This window comes from Pholcus phalangioides, unplaced genomic scaffold, assembly GCF_987345545.1.
Source record: "Pholcus phalangioides strain wild (caught in Gottingen) unplaced genomic scaffold, Ppha-v1.0 ptg000002l_1, whole genome shotgun sequence".
NCBI classification, from domain to species: domain Eukaryota; kingdom Metazoa; phylum Arthropoda; class Arachnida; order Araneae; family Pholcidae; genus Pholcus; species Pholcus phalangioides.
Genome location: NW_028301595.1, coordinates 17624764 through 17639503, shown reverse-complemented (window position 1 = coordinate 17639503; position 14740 = coordinate 17624764). Strand labels below are relative to the sequence as shown.

The window sequence follows — 14740 nt, the reverse complement described above, 5'->3', positions numbered from 1 at the left end:
CAAATTCATACTGCTGTTTGGCGAATTTTGTATTCTTCCAAATGAAATCCTAAAAATGAAATATATATATTTTTTGTTGTTATTTGACATAATGGCAACAATTTACATTTTGCATGTGACACCATTTCAGGGATTGGCCATGCGGTCATGTGACCGCATCCAAAGTTACACTGTGCTTGTGCCTTATCTTTCAGTTGCAAAAAGAAGTAGTACATTTCGACTAACTCATCGGCATTTCCTGTAATTGGTTGTAAATCTTCAAGTGCTGATCACCCCAGGACAAGGCAAGGTTCTTATGTGTGCATATGGGGGCTGCGATTTCAATGTATTGACATGGGAGTTCAGCTCTGAGAATGAAGAGGGGTTCTGTAAAAGAATGAATAAGTGGAAATGTTTGTTTTCAACACAACCTTCACAAAATCTTACATAACCAATAAAAAAAAACAACATGGATAGAGAAGAGCTGAACATGAAATTCAAATTTTCGTAACATGGTTAATCTGCTTCCTGGTTAATCCAGGCACAGATAATCAAGGTTCTACTGTATGTTATTTTCCTAATTTTCATGTACATTATACTTTTTTTTGGAATCTGTCAACAGGTGGGATGTCGTGGTCTTCAGTATTACAGCATGCTTCTGGTTGCTCTCTGATTATGTGTCATTCAATGCATCGTTAATATGTTTTTAATGAAGTAATTTTCAATTTAATAGTCAACAAGACTATTTAGACAAAATTAAATATAGTATCTTTAGATATAGCATCAAATTAAATATAGCAATTATACTAGCATCATTCTGTGTGGCCCAGTGAGCTAATATATGAGAATGAAATTCTCCCTCTCCTACATAAGTTCTATTTTCAGAACAAGTTTTCGACTGTGATAGAACAACAGAGGATATTAAAAGACTTTGATAATGCTTTTCATAGTTCTCATGAAAATAGAATTGCCATGAAAGGTCACCTTTCTAACGCTAACAGATTGCATTGATCACAGTTTCAGTTTGTTTAGTATTTATTCACCCTATTGTGGAAGAACTACCACCAGATGCAGTATCGCCAAACAGAAATACATACCTTTTCGGTTGCTGCTCTTTTTCCCTGATAAGAAATTCCCTGAGGCGTGTCAACCTGAAGAGACTGAAAGAAGGAGAAAAAACAATATAAACATCAGAGAATAGCCCATCTTATGTACACATTATATTATCATGCAGACACACTGGGACAAGGTAAAAAGGATTAATATGATGCAACAGGCAGAGGAATCGAAAGTTCACCTTGAAGGGCAGAAGCGAGAGAGCGTATTCAATAAGAAGTCTCATAAGACGTTTGGAGTAGAAAATGAACTCATCACGTGATGTCTCCTGATCTCGTATGAATGTATGGAGGCCTCTTATCTGAGACGTGGACGGAAGAACAGATAACGAAATGGGCAGAGGTTGATTAGCATGACTCTGGGCTAACTTTGATCTGTAATCAAAGATGAAGAAAACAAACATCTATAACCCACTGGGAATCTATGAAATACTGCTATTGAAAAGGCTTAGCACAAGTTCTTCTACATTCAATTACCAAAAACTTCAAGCAATTAACAATCAAGTCAATACTCAATGAAACAAAGATTCTATGTACCCAAGGCTATGGTGGCAATGAGGGGAGGGAACTCCCCGGAATATGAAAAAATGACATGTATACATGTAATAATAAGATTAAGTCTATTGTTCTGTTTCCCCTCTGAAAGAAATTTCTGGCTATGACCATACAAGTAAGTACCTAGAGCTCCTTAAAATACCACGCTGATTCATCTACCATCTTTGAGCAAAAATTCGGTCAGGAAATATTGCTACAGCCAATTGCTGTTCCACATCCTGCTCTTTCTCTTCCAACAATTTCCAAAACATCACTCAGAGCAGCAAACCTGTACTTTGCTCAAAGATGGAAGATGAGACCATCTCTCCCTATAGGCAACACATATGTACCCCTATTTATATCATTATAATCAGTTTCTTAAAGCTATAATTTCCTGCGTATAATTTGGAGAAACTAATCTTAATGATTTATTATAGATTGATATACAGATGATTATTAATGATCTACTATAGACATATACAGACGATTCCTAATGATTTATTATAGATTGATATACAGATGATGCTTAATGATTTATTATAGATCAATATACAGACTATTTAGAGAGATAGATGACTTTTTCTCAGCCCAAGATATCAAGGAAATATTTTATTTTCTGGACACCATGCTAAGGTAAACTTGGAAAGAAAAGTCACCTGGTCTCCGCTGGGGTCCAGAATGTTGAATGCCCAGAAAATAAAATATTTCCTTGATATCTTGGGGGCTGAGAAAAAGCCATCTATCTCTCTAAACCGTCCCACCTGGGGGCCAATTCCTGAAGTTGAGAGAGGCTACTAATGTCTCTACTTCAGTGCCTCACGCCACAGTGCATGAAATAAAGAAGGCAGGGTCGTGTCTCCATTGGTGTAGATGGTAGCATGCTTGCCCGGTATGCAAGAGGGCCTGGGTTCGAGCCCCGGTGGAGACCAGATGGCTTCTTTCTGAGTTTACCTCAGCATGGTGTCCAGAAAATAAAATATTTCCTTGATACAGACTATTCTTAATAATTTATTATAGTCTGATATACAGACGATTCCTAATGATTTATTATAGATTGATACACAGACGATTCTTAATGATTCATTATAGACTGATATCCAGACGATTCTTAATGATTTATTATAGATTGATATACAGATGATGCTTAATGATTTATTATAGATTGGTATATAGACTATTCTTAATAATTTATAATTCTTGTATTTTTTTTTTTCATGTTAATGAGAGCAAAATTAGAAAACTTCTTATTTATTTTATTTTTTACTGCTCACTTTTATTAAGTTCAAAAGAGGTGCATGTGTGTTGGATTTCCGGATGAACACATCTCTCAGGAAATGCTCTGAAATCTCCTCTTGGAGATGTAAAGCGGGATGTTTCCAGTCCGATGTTAATGTATATAATTCGAAAATACAAAATTTTGTTACTTTGAAAAAAGGTACAGCACAGTTAACACTTGTTTTTATGAACCTATACGGATGCGAAAAAGTAGTTTGTAAATGGGAAAGACGTTTTAAAGAAATACAGTGAAACCTCTCTAGAATGGTAGTCGATATAATGGTAAATCCTTCTACAATGATGTTTTTTTCAAATCATGTTTAGAATTGCCTATAGTCTAATGATAAACTTCTCTCTATACAACGATATCCTCTACTATGATAAATCTCTCTTTTACAATATTTTTAGGAGATTTCTGAAATGGCTATAAAATGATATTTTTTTTTATATTTTGCCCAAAATTGTTTTGAATTTAATTTTTACTTCATCACATGTTTTCGTTCCTCTAAAGGTATTTAATATCAAGATTTTGCAGTAAAGGAAAGCTAAAGGAAGTTATTCGTGTTGCTACTTTCTGTGTAAGACACAAAAGTGCAATGTGGTAAACTTCTTTACGGGAGCAATGAATCTGAAGTAAATTTTATAATTAACCTAATTAATTACAATTTTTGCGGCGAATAAATACATAAAAGCACATTTTCTGGTAGTATTAACACTGCTGATGTAGAAAAGCTAACAACAGCATAAATTTGATTACACATAAGAACAATGTTGGCTCTTGATATATAATGATAATCCCTCTACAACAATATTTTTTTCTTGGTCTGCAGAATATTGTTATATCAAGATTTTACTGTAGTATATTGTTTAGGACCAGAAGATTAGTTCGTAAAATCATGTATTGACTGTATAATCTACATATGCAAGTATTCTAATAAAGAATGTGTATAACCTAACAGGTGTTGTAACCTGTACAGGTGTTATAACCTAATACAGAGGTTCTCTCTCAAACTGTGTACCTCTAACCTTTGTCAGGGATGCTGCAGAGCAGTGACTGACAAATTTTCTTCACAGAGATTTTTTGTTAAACAGTGCTGGGGAAGACGGTGGAGCTTGCAGATAAGCATTAAATAAGGAAAGGGGCACCGGGGGTGGAAAAAGTTTGAGAACCCCTGACCTAATGGAATGAATGATGAAAATAGTGTCTTTATCTGAGGATGACTTAAACAGGACTCAAAATGTATACTTTTGATAAGGTTTTTCTCTGGAAAATTATTATTTGGCCATAAAACAAGAGCCGATGTAATCGATGAGAAGGATTTCACTGTATTATTATCATAAAAAAGAAACAATCGTAAGAGGAAACACAAAAAAAAAAATCTTTGGAAATTACCAGATAAAATTATTTTTTTCTAGAAGTAAGAGTAAATTAGGTGGATTCTCATAAAAATTAACACATTATCAAACAACTGAAAATCAAACGGAGTAAAATAGTAATTTTTAAAGGAAAAATTTGCTTACCTTAGTTTGAGACCTCGCTACAAAATAGAAGGGAAACAATTTGTGACGAAAAGGCCATAACAAAATTTGTCATATACAGCACATGACTTATACATTGCTCTCAATAATCTGAGATGAATGGGACCTAGACGACCTTGCATTACCCGAAACACATTAAAAAATGTGTAAGATGTTAGTTTTACTTTGAGAAGGAAAAAAACATTTTGCAAAATATACTTAGGTGCACAGAAAAAGTCGTGGGTTATTTCCACCAAGCTTGCAATGAAAATAGGAAATTATTGTTTGATAAAATAATATGTTTACAGTTGTTTACTTTGGACTTTGTACATAATCAAAACAATTTTGTTTTTAATTAAAAGGGTTCCTGAACTTTATTGCTACATTCAATATAAACTGAATTTCCGAAATATCTCGCCACACCCATAACAGTCTAAGACTGCCACAGAACTATATTCAGCATCTCGAATTATCTGGAACCCCCAAACTTTTGCAACTCAGATTATCAAGACTACTGTATAAGCATTAGATCAGCATAATAATGCATTTAGAAGCAGTTGATAGAATTTTCTGACAAGGAAAATTTTTCAAATCAGCTCCTTTAGATTTCTCCAGAAATAAAAGTACAGACAAAAAAAATTCAGAAGATAACATTTCATATTTTTCCAAAAGACATATGGCCAAAAAATATTTGATCAAAATATTGCCCTGATACGATGTCGTATCAGGGCAAAGCATGAATTTGGTGGTGGCAAATCAGGGTCCGGTGTACATTAGTTTTACTATTATTCTGTAGGGACTATCAAATACTGACAGTACGAGCAAAGTGACAATGTTAAGGTATGTCTATATACTTGAGCTAAGCATGTTCCTCAAGTGATTCACTGAGATCTCGAGTACTTGCTGAGGATCCACTGACGGTTGTTACAACCAAAAGAGACTTATGTTACACCTCTTGGATTTTATATAGTAGAAGGCTGTGGAACTGCAGTTGCATGAAAAATATAAAGGAAAAATGTTCATTTTACTCCCTCTAACAATTTAAAGCTGATAGCATGGGAGAAGAAAATATGGGAGGGGTGATGAGGGGCCAACATCAAAAATGTGTATGAGTGACATGTGTGTGCACAGAGCTGTAACTATGATTTTTGTGGGGATATGATTTTGATGCTACCACCACAACTGCAAAATTTGATGATTTTATATAACAGTGTTTTTGTTCTCTTAAAATTTACCCTCCAGGCAGTTGCCCCCTGATAGTGATGTCTGACTACTGTATCATATATGTACTGTTTTATTCTGCTTAGAATAGATTTTACTGTACCTTGCTAATGGGTTATGTGTGATGCTAGTATTTAATTCATTGGAAGTGTGGAACAAATTAACAGGATCTCTATAATTTAACATGGGGGAAAGGTTATATTTGAAGTTTTTCATGATATGAATGATTCAGGAGCAAATTAAGTGGGCAAGTCAAGACAAAACAAAAAATAAAGCATATTTAAACAAAAAAAAAATTTATACTTTTTTCTAAAAGAGCACTAAGCTATCCTGCTGCTTACCGATTGAAGCTGAGTGTGTACATGTTGCACAATCAGGCTTATCGCAATTTCATTTTCTCCACCTGTCAAAAAAATAAAAATTACACACTATAACACATTTAACGATGTTCTAATGACATACATCATTATCAAGTTAGGAAGGGTGCACACTGGCGCGATACTGCAGGCTGCATCGCTTCTAGTATTGCACCAGCGTAAAACGTGATTTATACTGCTCTAAGATCAAAAGGAAATTTCATCTCACCCCTAGGAACAATAAGATCTGCATGAACGACCAAGGGTGCAATGTAATAATCAAAAGCCGGCTTCACAAATTTCTCGTACTGTTTTATGACACCGTCCAAGTCTCTACCTCGCTCCATAATATCCCGTCTCAATCTTCGAGCAAGACGTATGTCTGAATCTGTTTCTATGTATACTTTCATGTCCATCATCTAAGAGGAAGAGGAACATATATATTCAAATGAGCATTCATATTTAGTATTTTGATGGAACAAAATTCTTACATAGACACTAGTGTCTGAGCAGCATGTGATAATAGGAGGTGCTAGTACTCGATCAGGTTTCCTTGCCCATTTTCAATTAGAAGTTCTCAGGACAAAAAGCTGTTGTTTGTATGAGTCAATGACGATACTTAAGGAGAACAGCTGGACTGAATTATAACATCAATGAAGACACAAAATGGACAATCCAGATTGCTATAAAAATTTTAAATCGTTATCGTATACTTTTAATTGGACTAATTTATTTCAGGAGTAAAGAGAATGGGCGCTCATGACTCAATTCATGAATGATACATTTAAATATATATACATATATTTATTTATTTTACATTTTGATGATGATGTTAAGTTTTTTCGATGTGGTTATCCATCTTAGGGATTTGTTTTTCTCATTTGTTTCAAAATAAAGGAATCCAGATTCATCCATCCTTAAGGAAAAGCTTTGATATCTTGTAAAAGATGCGAGGCAGGGTGAATCTGTTCATGTCATGTCTGTACGAGTTTATTTTTTCCAATGTTTCTCCAACACCAGCTACAAATGGTAAGGGCAATAAGGATCAGTGAAGAGGAACCAACATAATGGATTCCTAGCTAACAAATGGGGTTGATAGAATGACTCGCGTGCACTGACAGGCATGTATCAATACAAAAAATAGATCCTTAGCAACCAGAATCAAGTAATACGGAAGAAGTTGGAAGGAACAAACTTTGAAGAAAAAATTTTAAGAATCAAAATTAAAATCATGCTCTCAACAACCACCATGACCTTGAACCTGTTGTACAGAGTGTCATGGGCCCACATCTTCTTGATCCTTGAGATCATTTGTGTGATCTTAGTAAGTAGACATTAAACCATACTCGCATTAAAAGAGTATATTAAATGCTCTCAACAACAATCATGTAATCAAAAAACTTTCGAAGACCCAGATGCTAGCAAATGAAGAAAGCTGCTTTCCTTGAATGCACGGAAAAGCCATTGAGATATTTAAACATAAAAATTCCAACAATCAGCGAGAGGAAGTGATGAAGCTCAGCAGGATATGGATCCCAGCTCTGAAGTACATCAGACCCTCTCGATTCCTGAGGCCATGAAAAAAATTAACATGACAACCAATCGGATTGCTTGCCACCTCCTTATCCAAGGGCCTAAAGATGCCACTCATGGGAGATCAACAATGTGATATTGACTTCAGTTAATCAGAACAAGCAGCACCTGATGATAGCATAAATGTGAAAAAGCATAAGCACATGCTGCGATGGTTGGTAAGTCAGTTGTTGAAAGGTCTTGGATTTTACAGTTGGAAACAAATTTTTGAATTTCCTATCAATTTTTAAAATTGATAAACAAGTGACAACTCCTACTGACAGGTTTTCTTTCTTTTGGCAAGAGAATTTTCTTCAATCGGAGGTATGGATTGCAAACCAGCTATCCGCAATCAGAAACTTTATTTTCTTAGAGGACAATAAAAGACCCGATGTAAAAAATTTCAATCGTCTTTAAAATACAACTGGTAACAAGAATCACCACCATAGTGGTTAGCAGTGACAAAGTTTTGCAGCATCCAATATATGCATATTATGCATATCAGTTTTTAAAAAAAAAATGAAGGATTGAAATTAGAAAAGCAGAATATTTTATAAAATGGATTATCTCACCTCGATGAGCTTCTTGTTAGAAAAAACAAGGATCCCTTCAAATATAATCACATTGGCACCATACATCGTCTTCTGTAAAAATTGAGAACAAAATATTTGAAACATCTCAATTTAAACACGGTTTGAAATTTTACTAATTAAACTTTTTCAATTTTAATCATGAAAATGGCAACAAAGGATGAAACACAATCTGTATTTCATATATAGAGAGATGGTGTTTTTTCAGCCCAAAAAAAATACACTGAGAAATAGAATTTTCTGGATGTTATGCCGAAACAAATTTTTGGAAAGAAAAGTGGTTTGTCTTCTCCAGGAATTGAATTTGGGTTCTCTCGCATACCAGGAAAGTACGCTTCTAGATAAACAACTTTTCTTTCTAAAGATTTGTTTCAGCACAACATCCACGAAAATAAATCGTTTTTCCCTACATTTCGGGTAAAAAAACTATACTATTGACACCTTGGGCGGCCATTACTCTAAAGGGATGTTGTATCGTCTCCACTTAGTGCTACTAATGTGTGTGTTGTAAGGAAATGGAGGTATTGGTGTCTCTGGTGTATTGGTTAGTTTACTTGCCCGATATGCAAGAGGACCTTGGTTTGTTTCCCACAGGAGACAAACAAATTTTCTTTTCAAAATTAGTTTTGGCATAACATTCAGAAAATCATGTTTCTCAATGAATTTGAGTTTTGTCTACATCATTGTATGAACGAAAGCCTGAGAGAAACACAACCACAACTGTGCAAGGAAGAATTGTCTAGACTCTGCTCGAGTTGTAGCAGCATTTTTTTTCCAGGTGTAAAATAAGTCTTCATAGAGCCGACGATAAGGCGCCTGAAGATAGACGTATCAACCACCTCAGTTCTTAAGGAAACTGAATTTAAATATTTTACGTTTATTTTTTAACTGTGAAACTGTCTAAAATTAGCTTCTGCAGTCAGATAAGCATGAATAAAAGCTACCACCAAATGTTTACATCTAGAACTAATTTTGAGGTCTCTGAGCACTTTATTTAACTAGATGGACTTTTCGTAAAAGTGCTGTTTAGTGTCTCCCACAGGCAATACAGGGACCAAAGAGGTTAAAGTTACAAAACATTGTATAAGGATAGTATAATAATTATATACAGGGCACATAGCAAACAGGAAGTATGGCATTTTACTGGCGAATTGTTGATCCTAGAAATATACTTCCAAAAAGAAAAAGTTTTCAAGTAACGTGTAATACTCAGAAATGCCATTCATGTTTCAAGGGGTGTACAGTTATTAAAATAAAATAAAATTTTTATACAGGTGCCCGAGCTCCAATTGATTCGATTCTCAAATTTTCATCAATTCTGAAATTATTTCTTTCATTGATTTTAAATTTCTATCAATTCTGGAATTACTTATATCAATTCCGAATTCTAGCATATTTTTCTCTAATTAATTCTGAATTTCTATGAATTATGGAATCATTTTGCAAATATCAGACTTGAAAATTCAGAATTTTCAAGTCTGATATTTTTTTTTTGATTAATTCTGAATTCTTATTGGCGAGTAGATATTTTTCAGCATTTTTGTCTATTTGTCACGATACATAAATCTTAGTATGCCGATTCCCTCCTTCAGAAAAAAATATATCAAATCTCCGCCAAGAAGCCTGAAAATTAGTTTTGCACTGCAACCCCCGTCTGTTAAGAGCAGCGCTGACTTGCAGTACCGGTGGCAGGTATTCTGTAGTCCACTTAGCTCAAAAGTATTTACCTCACAATGTGAAGTTTTACAATACTAAATTAAGATGAAAAACATGAATTACCCAAATTCAACAACTAGGCCTATATAAATTTGTTATTTGTTCATGAACGAAAATATTTTATGCATACCATTCGTTTTTCTCTTGAGTGTGTAACAAAATTATAGATTGGCACATCAACGCTTTTTCCTTCCTTCAACTTTCTCAGAGTTTCGATTAGTAGATCAAAGTCGAATGCATCGGGGTGGTCAAAGTTGTATTCATTCTCCTCCGCTAACTTATGCTTACTGTCATCCAACACCTAAAACCAATTAAGAGCAATTAGTATGAGTTGACAAAAGGGCATGTACACTGAAGAGCCTTTATTTATTCACACCTTAATTTTTCTTCTCAGCTCTCTGCAGCCCTCCAAACCATCTGTCATGGCCCCTTTCTCCATTTTCTTCCGTGGCCCACTTGAAGTATCCCAATACCACTAGCAGGCCATATGGCCCCCGGTTGAGAACCACTGGTGTAGAGGACGATTTATGAACTCACTATTGTCTGTCTATATCATGTCTTCCTGATTCCTAATTTGTGACCTTAAAAAACAACCTAACCAATGACACCTGCTTTTGCCTCCTTTTTAGGATTTCTCGCAACCGCGGAGAAAGTCTCTCTCTCAGTGGCCAGATTCATAGCTCGGTTTGTTAGAGCATTATTAGATTGGTTCTTTTCTCCAAAATTTTACAGATTCCCACAATGTGTACATCTCTCCAACCTCATTTAAAGGGAAGAAATTCTTATTTCTTTCTTCTTCAGACGAGGCACCCTTGATGTTGCGTGTAATGAAGATCTGTCAGTTTATCTATGGTCAACTCCTGGCCATGTTCTTCCACTAGTTCTTTAATGCCATCTATGGTTTTTCCTAAAAACACAATCTTCGACAAATGATAGCTACTATTCAAGAGCTAGCCCCTCAAAGTCACGTTCAATAATGCAAATCAGCCCAAAGTTTTCTCTAAGCAGAATTTTTATTTAAAAAAAACTCAAACGCATATGCACGTGGTTACAATGCTACATCTAGTTTTGTATCACAAACAGTCACGTTCGCACAGGTGTTAATTTTTCGAGTGAGGACCGAAGCCTATAAATGAAAATGTTACCCACAATTCCACAGTACGTGTGTGGACGAAAGTGTAAAGCCATCGGCTCAGTTGTAATAGCATAAATAAACAAAGTGCAAAATTTTTGCTCGTGATTCCAATCATCGCTACTTAATTAAATCAAAATTTTTGCTCATTACGTGAATCACTCGTTAACTGAAGTTCCACTGTATATAATTGTTTGGCTAAATCTAATTCTGGGGGGGGGGGTGGAAATCAGAATTACACAATTCTGAAAATCTGTTTTATTGAGTACCTATTTTAGAAATTCAAACATTTCATGCTCAACGAATACCATAAAAAGAACCAAGAATATAAAAATCATACCTTGTAGAAAGAATCCATGCTTAACAAAGTCACCCACGGCACATCAAGAGCTTCAATAATCTTTTTGGCAACTGTTGTTTTTCCGGAAGCACTTCCACCACAGATTCCTTAAACATTACATATAAAAGAAAATTGTCAAAATTGTTTTTCTAGTACATGTGACCGAAATGAAGTGAGCATAGATTGGATGACCAGATTCCTCAAAAGATGAAACTGGGCAATCTAGTCACAGTTAATTCTCACTCAAATCATTATATTTGCAAAATATTGTTTGTTTGTGGACAGAAGTACCATGATTTCTCACCTATAATCTAAGGCAGTATCAGAAATAACAAGGGAAGGGCTGTAAGTTACATTTTTTTAGAAAAATTGATTCTTCTAGTCGAACATAAATTTAAGATCCTTGTGAGTAGCAAGTGCATTGAAAAACATGACTTCTACAAATGTTCATAGGTTTAACTAAATAAATTAACAGCTATAACACACATCGCGTGACGTCGATAAAAATTTGCATGTATACTACAGGTTTTCAAAGTAATATGTCTTCTTTCTTTCTTCCAAACTAAGCATAACTCCAGTCTATCGCCATGGGCAGTTTACAACTGATTGAGTTTTGCTGGAAGTGTTAGTATGTGTACCTAGCAGTCTGAGTGCATAGTGTTGTGTATGAATTTTTGTTTAGTGATGCCATCTATTTTACAAATTCTGAGTGAAGTGTGATGTTTGAATATTTGTACTATCGTAGGTCTGTTGCTTTCGGTGGCTAGATTTTTTAACGAGGGGAATCGCCTCACATTCGCACCTCGAAGTTAGGAGAGAGAACTACAGAAAACCAATTTCAGCTGACCACCACTGTGGCGGCGGAAGGGTTTCAACCTGGGTCCTCGTAATGCGAGTCCATCACTCTGACCAATTCGATTAATATGCTTTCTTTTTGGTGGGGATATATTTGGAACTAATTTTTTTCGCTGAAAGAAATTCCCATCTCCTTATTAAATCATCCATTAAAACTTCACAATTTTCTGAGGACTAGTTTTAGTTTTGGCTGTAGGCAGCTCTGAAGAAGGGTTCTTTAATTATGGATACCCTGTACATTGGTGACCACACATACAGACGCATCACGTTCAGGACTGTACCAATTTGTTAGAAATTCCGCAGAGAAATGTGTATCAGGTGCACGTATGGTTAAGTGCTAGATCTGAAAAGATCTCATTCAATCTCAAAGATCTTGCACCACAAGATCCTTAAATACCTCCTCATGATGTCAAACATTGGAGTTGGAGAAAAAGTTACATACGAGAACATTTAATTACAATAGCCTTGCAGCCTGAAGATTTTTTTCCCCACAACGAGCATGAAAACGTAATCAAATATGTGTATCAAGATAGGCACAAACCTATGACAAATGGTTCCACCAGTTGCCCTTGAGTATCATACCATGGAGGTCTGCCAGCAGTGTAAATTGTTCTTTGACGTGTTCGCAAGACAGGTTCTCTCGTTTTGTTAGACTTTGTGGTAGACCACGTCCTCTCTCGTTTCCTGGTTCGAAGTGGAGAGAAACACATGGTGTTGGTTGGGGATCCAACCGAGTTATGAGGCGAAGACAGCTCCTCGCTGAATTCATCTTCAAAGTTCAGCTCATCACCGCTTCCACTGTGAAATATATGTGTACACAGGTTTCAGCTAATACACGTTTTCAATATAAAAAATACAATTTTAAATGTTTAACAAAGCTTTTCAACACATATCAATATACAGTATACTGCTGTTGTGTTTTTTTTCATTACTAAAACCCTGATTTGGCGCTATTTGCTAGGGTTATTGGCAAGATGAATATCTAAGCAATAACGTTTGAAAGCACACTAGGGAGAATGATATTGGTGACAGATGGATGTTTTGGCATATTTGAAAACTTGGCATTAATAAGGTAAACCATAGGCCTATATTAGGAATCAATCAATTATCAAAGTTTTCCCAAATGAATTTTCAAATCAGTCTTGAATTTGAAAAACTGGTATCAAAATAGTCAACAATTGTTTTTAAGCACTTGTAGGGACGTAAAAAATTAGTTTATAAAATTAAAACTTCGTAAATAAGACATTTAAAGGAATAGTATAGTGTTCGATACCAGAAAATTAGTTTGCAAAATCGAGGATCAACTGTAGAGAATTTAAATTTACAAAGTAGGTGGGAAAAATATCAATTATACTTATCTCAATGTCAGTGCAGTCTTAACACATGGGCCCACCTGGGCACCTCAAGGGAAAAAGGGTCTCACAAAAAAAAATAGAACTGGCTCAAATTTTCGAGAATCGCCGGGTAGAGCCTCAGAAAAATCACTTGGCCCGGGGGCCCATGACACTCTTAAGACGGCCTTGCTCAATGTATATGTTACGGTCAGAGCCAAATGGCAAGCATATTCACAAAGTGACCGGCCACTTTACACATTAGCCTTACTTCAGACACGGGCGACTTTACAAAACTGTAGACTTCGGACATGGAGGATAGTAATATGTATAACTAACCCCCGTGGTGTTAAAGGTCTGAGAAGGCGTCCTCAGACAAGATGGATCGACGAGATCAGAAAAGTGGCTGGAGTCAACTGGATGGCAAAAGCATCAGACAGAGTAAAATTGGAAAATTTAGAGGATATATTCATCCAGCAGTGGATTGAAAATGGTTGACGATGAATATGTATCAGAAAAATTCATGGGTGGAAATGGGGGAAGGGGACAATGCCCTCCAGCATCAATGACGGAGCCGGTATATCCATATATATATGATTGACATCATCATCATCATGCCCCCCCCCCCCAGCCTTTCATCAGGGGTACCTTTCACAAAATTCCAGATCTGGAAAACTGATCCTTCACAAAATAAAAAAATAATGAAACCATAAAAATTTGACATTTCTTTTGTGATAGATCAACTAGATTATTTCGCTTCCTACAAAATTACTCCTTTTGTGCAAAATTAATGCGCCTTTTCACAAAAATAAGAAAAATTTTCACAAAAACATGACCCTACAAAAATGTCTGGACAGACCCCCCTGTTCATATCTATCTCTGTAAATATTAGCTATGAATAAAGCTTTTAAAATCACCCAAAGTTTAGTTGTTATTCCAAAAGCAAAGGTTGAAAAATATGCTCAAAGAAAATTTGTTATCCCTAGTCATTGGGAAGATCCTCTAATACAGCATTTCCCAACCTTCCTGAACCCAAGGACCAGTAAAATTTCTGACGCCTGAGTGGGCAGTGGTATGATTCTCGTCTTGCACTATAAAGGTTACTGTCAAGGTCTACAGATTCAAATCTAGGCAAAAAACATCAGAAACAAGTTCTTTACCTACCAAGCCTGGGGCGACCACCAATAGATGGTGCCTTCATTTCCT

At 35.6% G+C, this 14740-nt stretch overlaps 1 protein-coding gene and 1 non-coding gene across 7 annotated transcripts in view; one reads left to right on the top strand and one right to left on the bottom strand.

The window, feature by feature from the left end:
- Positions 1-14740, bottom strand: part of l(2)k01209 (uridine-cytidine kinase-like lethal (2) k01209) — a 43382-nt gene that overhangs the window by 5398 nt on the left and 23244 nt on the right. For all 6 annotated transcript variants that reach the window (XM_089239386.1, XM_089239377.1, XM_089239355.1 and 3 more), the window contains 9 exons: positions 12745-13001; positions 11349-11455; positions 10007-10177; positions 8143-8214; positions 6228-6417; positions 5984-6045; positions 4425-4441; positions 1277-1469; positions 1077-1139 (listed from right to left, as the gene is read on the bottom strand). In XM_089239386.1, the coding sequence (XP_089095512.1) occupies positions 1077-1139; positions 1277-1469; positions 4425-4441; positions 5984-6045; positions 6228-6417; positions 8143-8214; positions 10007-10177; positions 11349-11455; positions 12745-13001 (1132 nt within the window). The remainder of the gene's footprint in view (positions 1-1076; positions 1140-1276; positions 1470-4424; positions 4442-5983; positions 6046-6227; positions 6418-8142; positions 8215-10006; positions 10178-11348; positions 11456-12744; positions 13002-14740) is intronic.
- On the top strand, positions 2483-2556 carry TRNAT-GGU (transfer RNA threonine (anticodon GGU)). Its single transcript has one exon. It is a non-coding gene; the product is annotated as a tRNA-Thr (tRNA).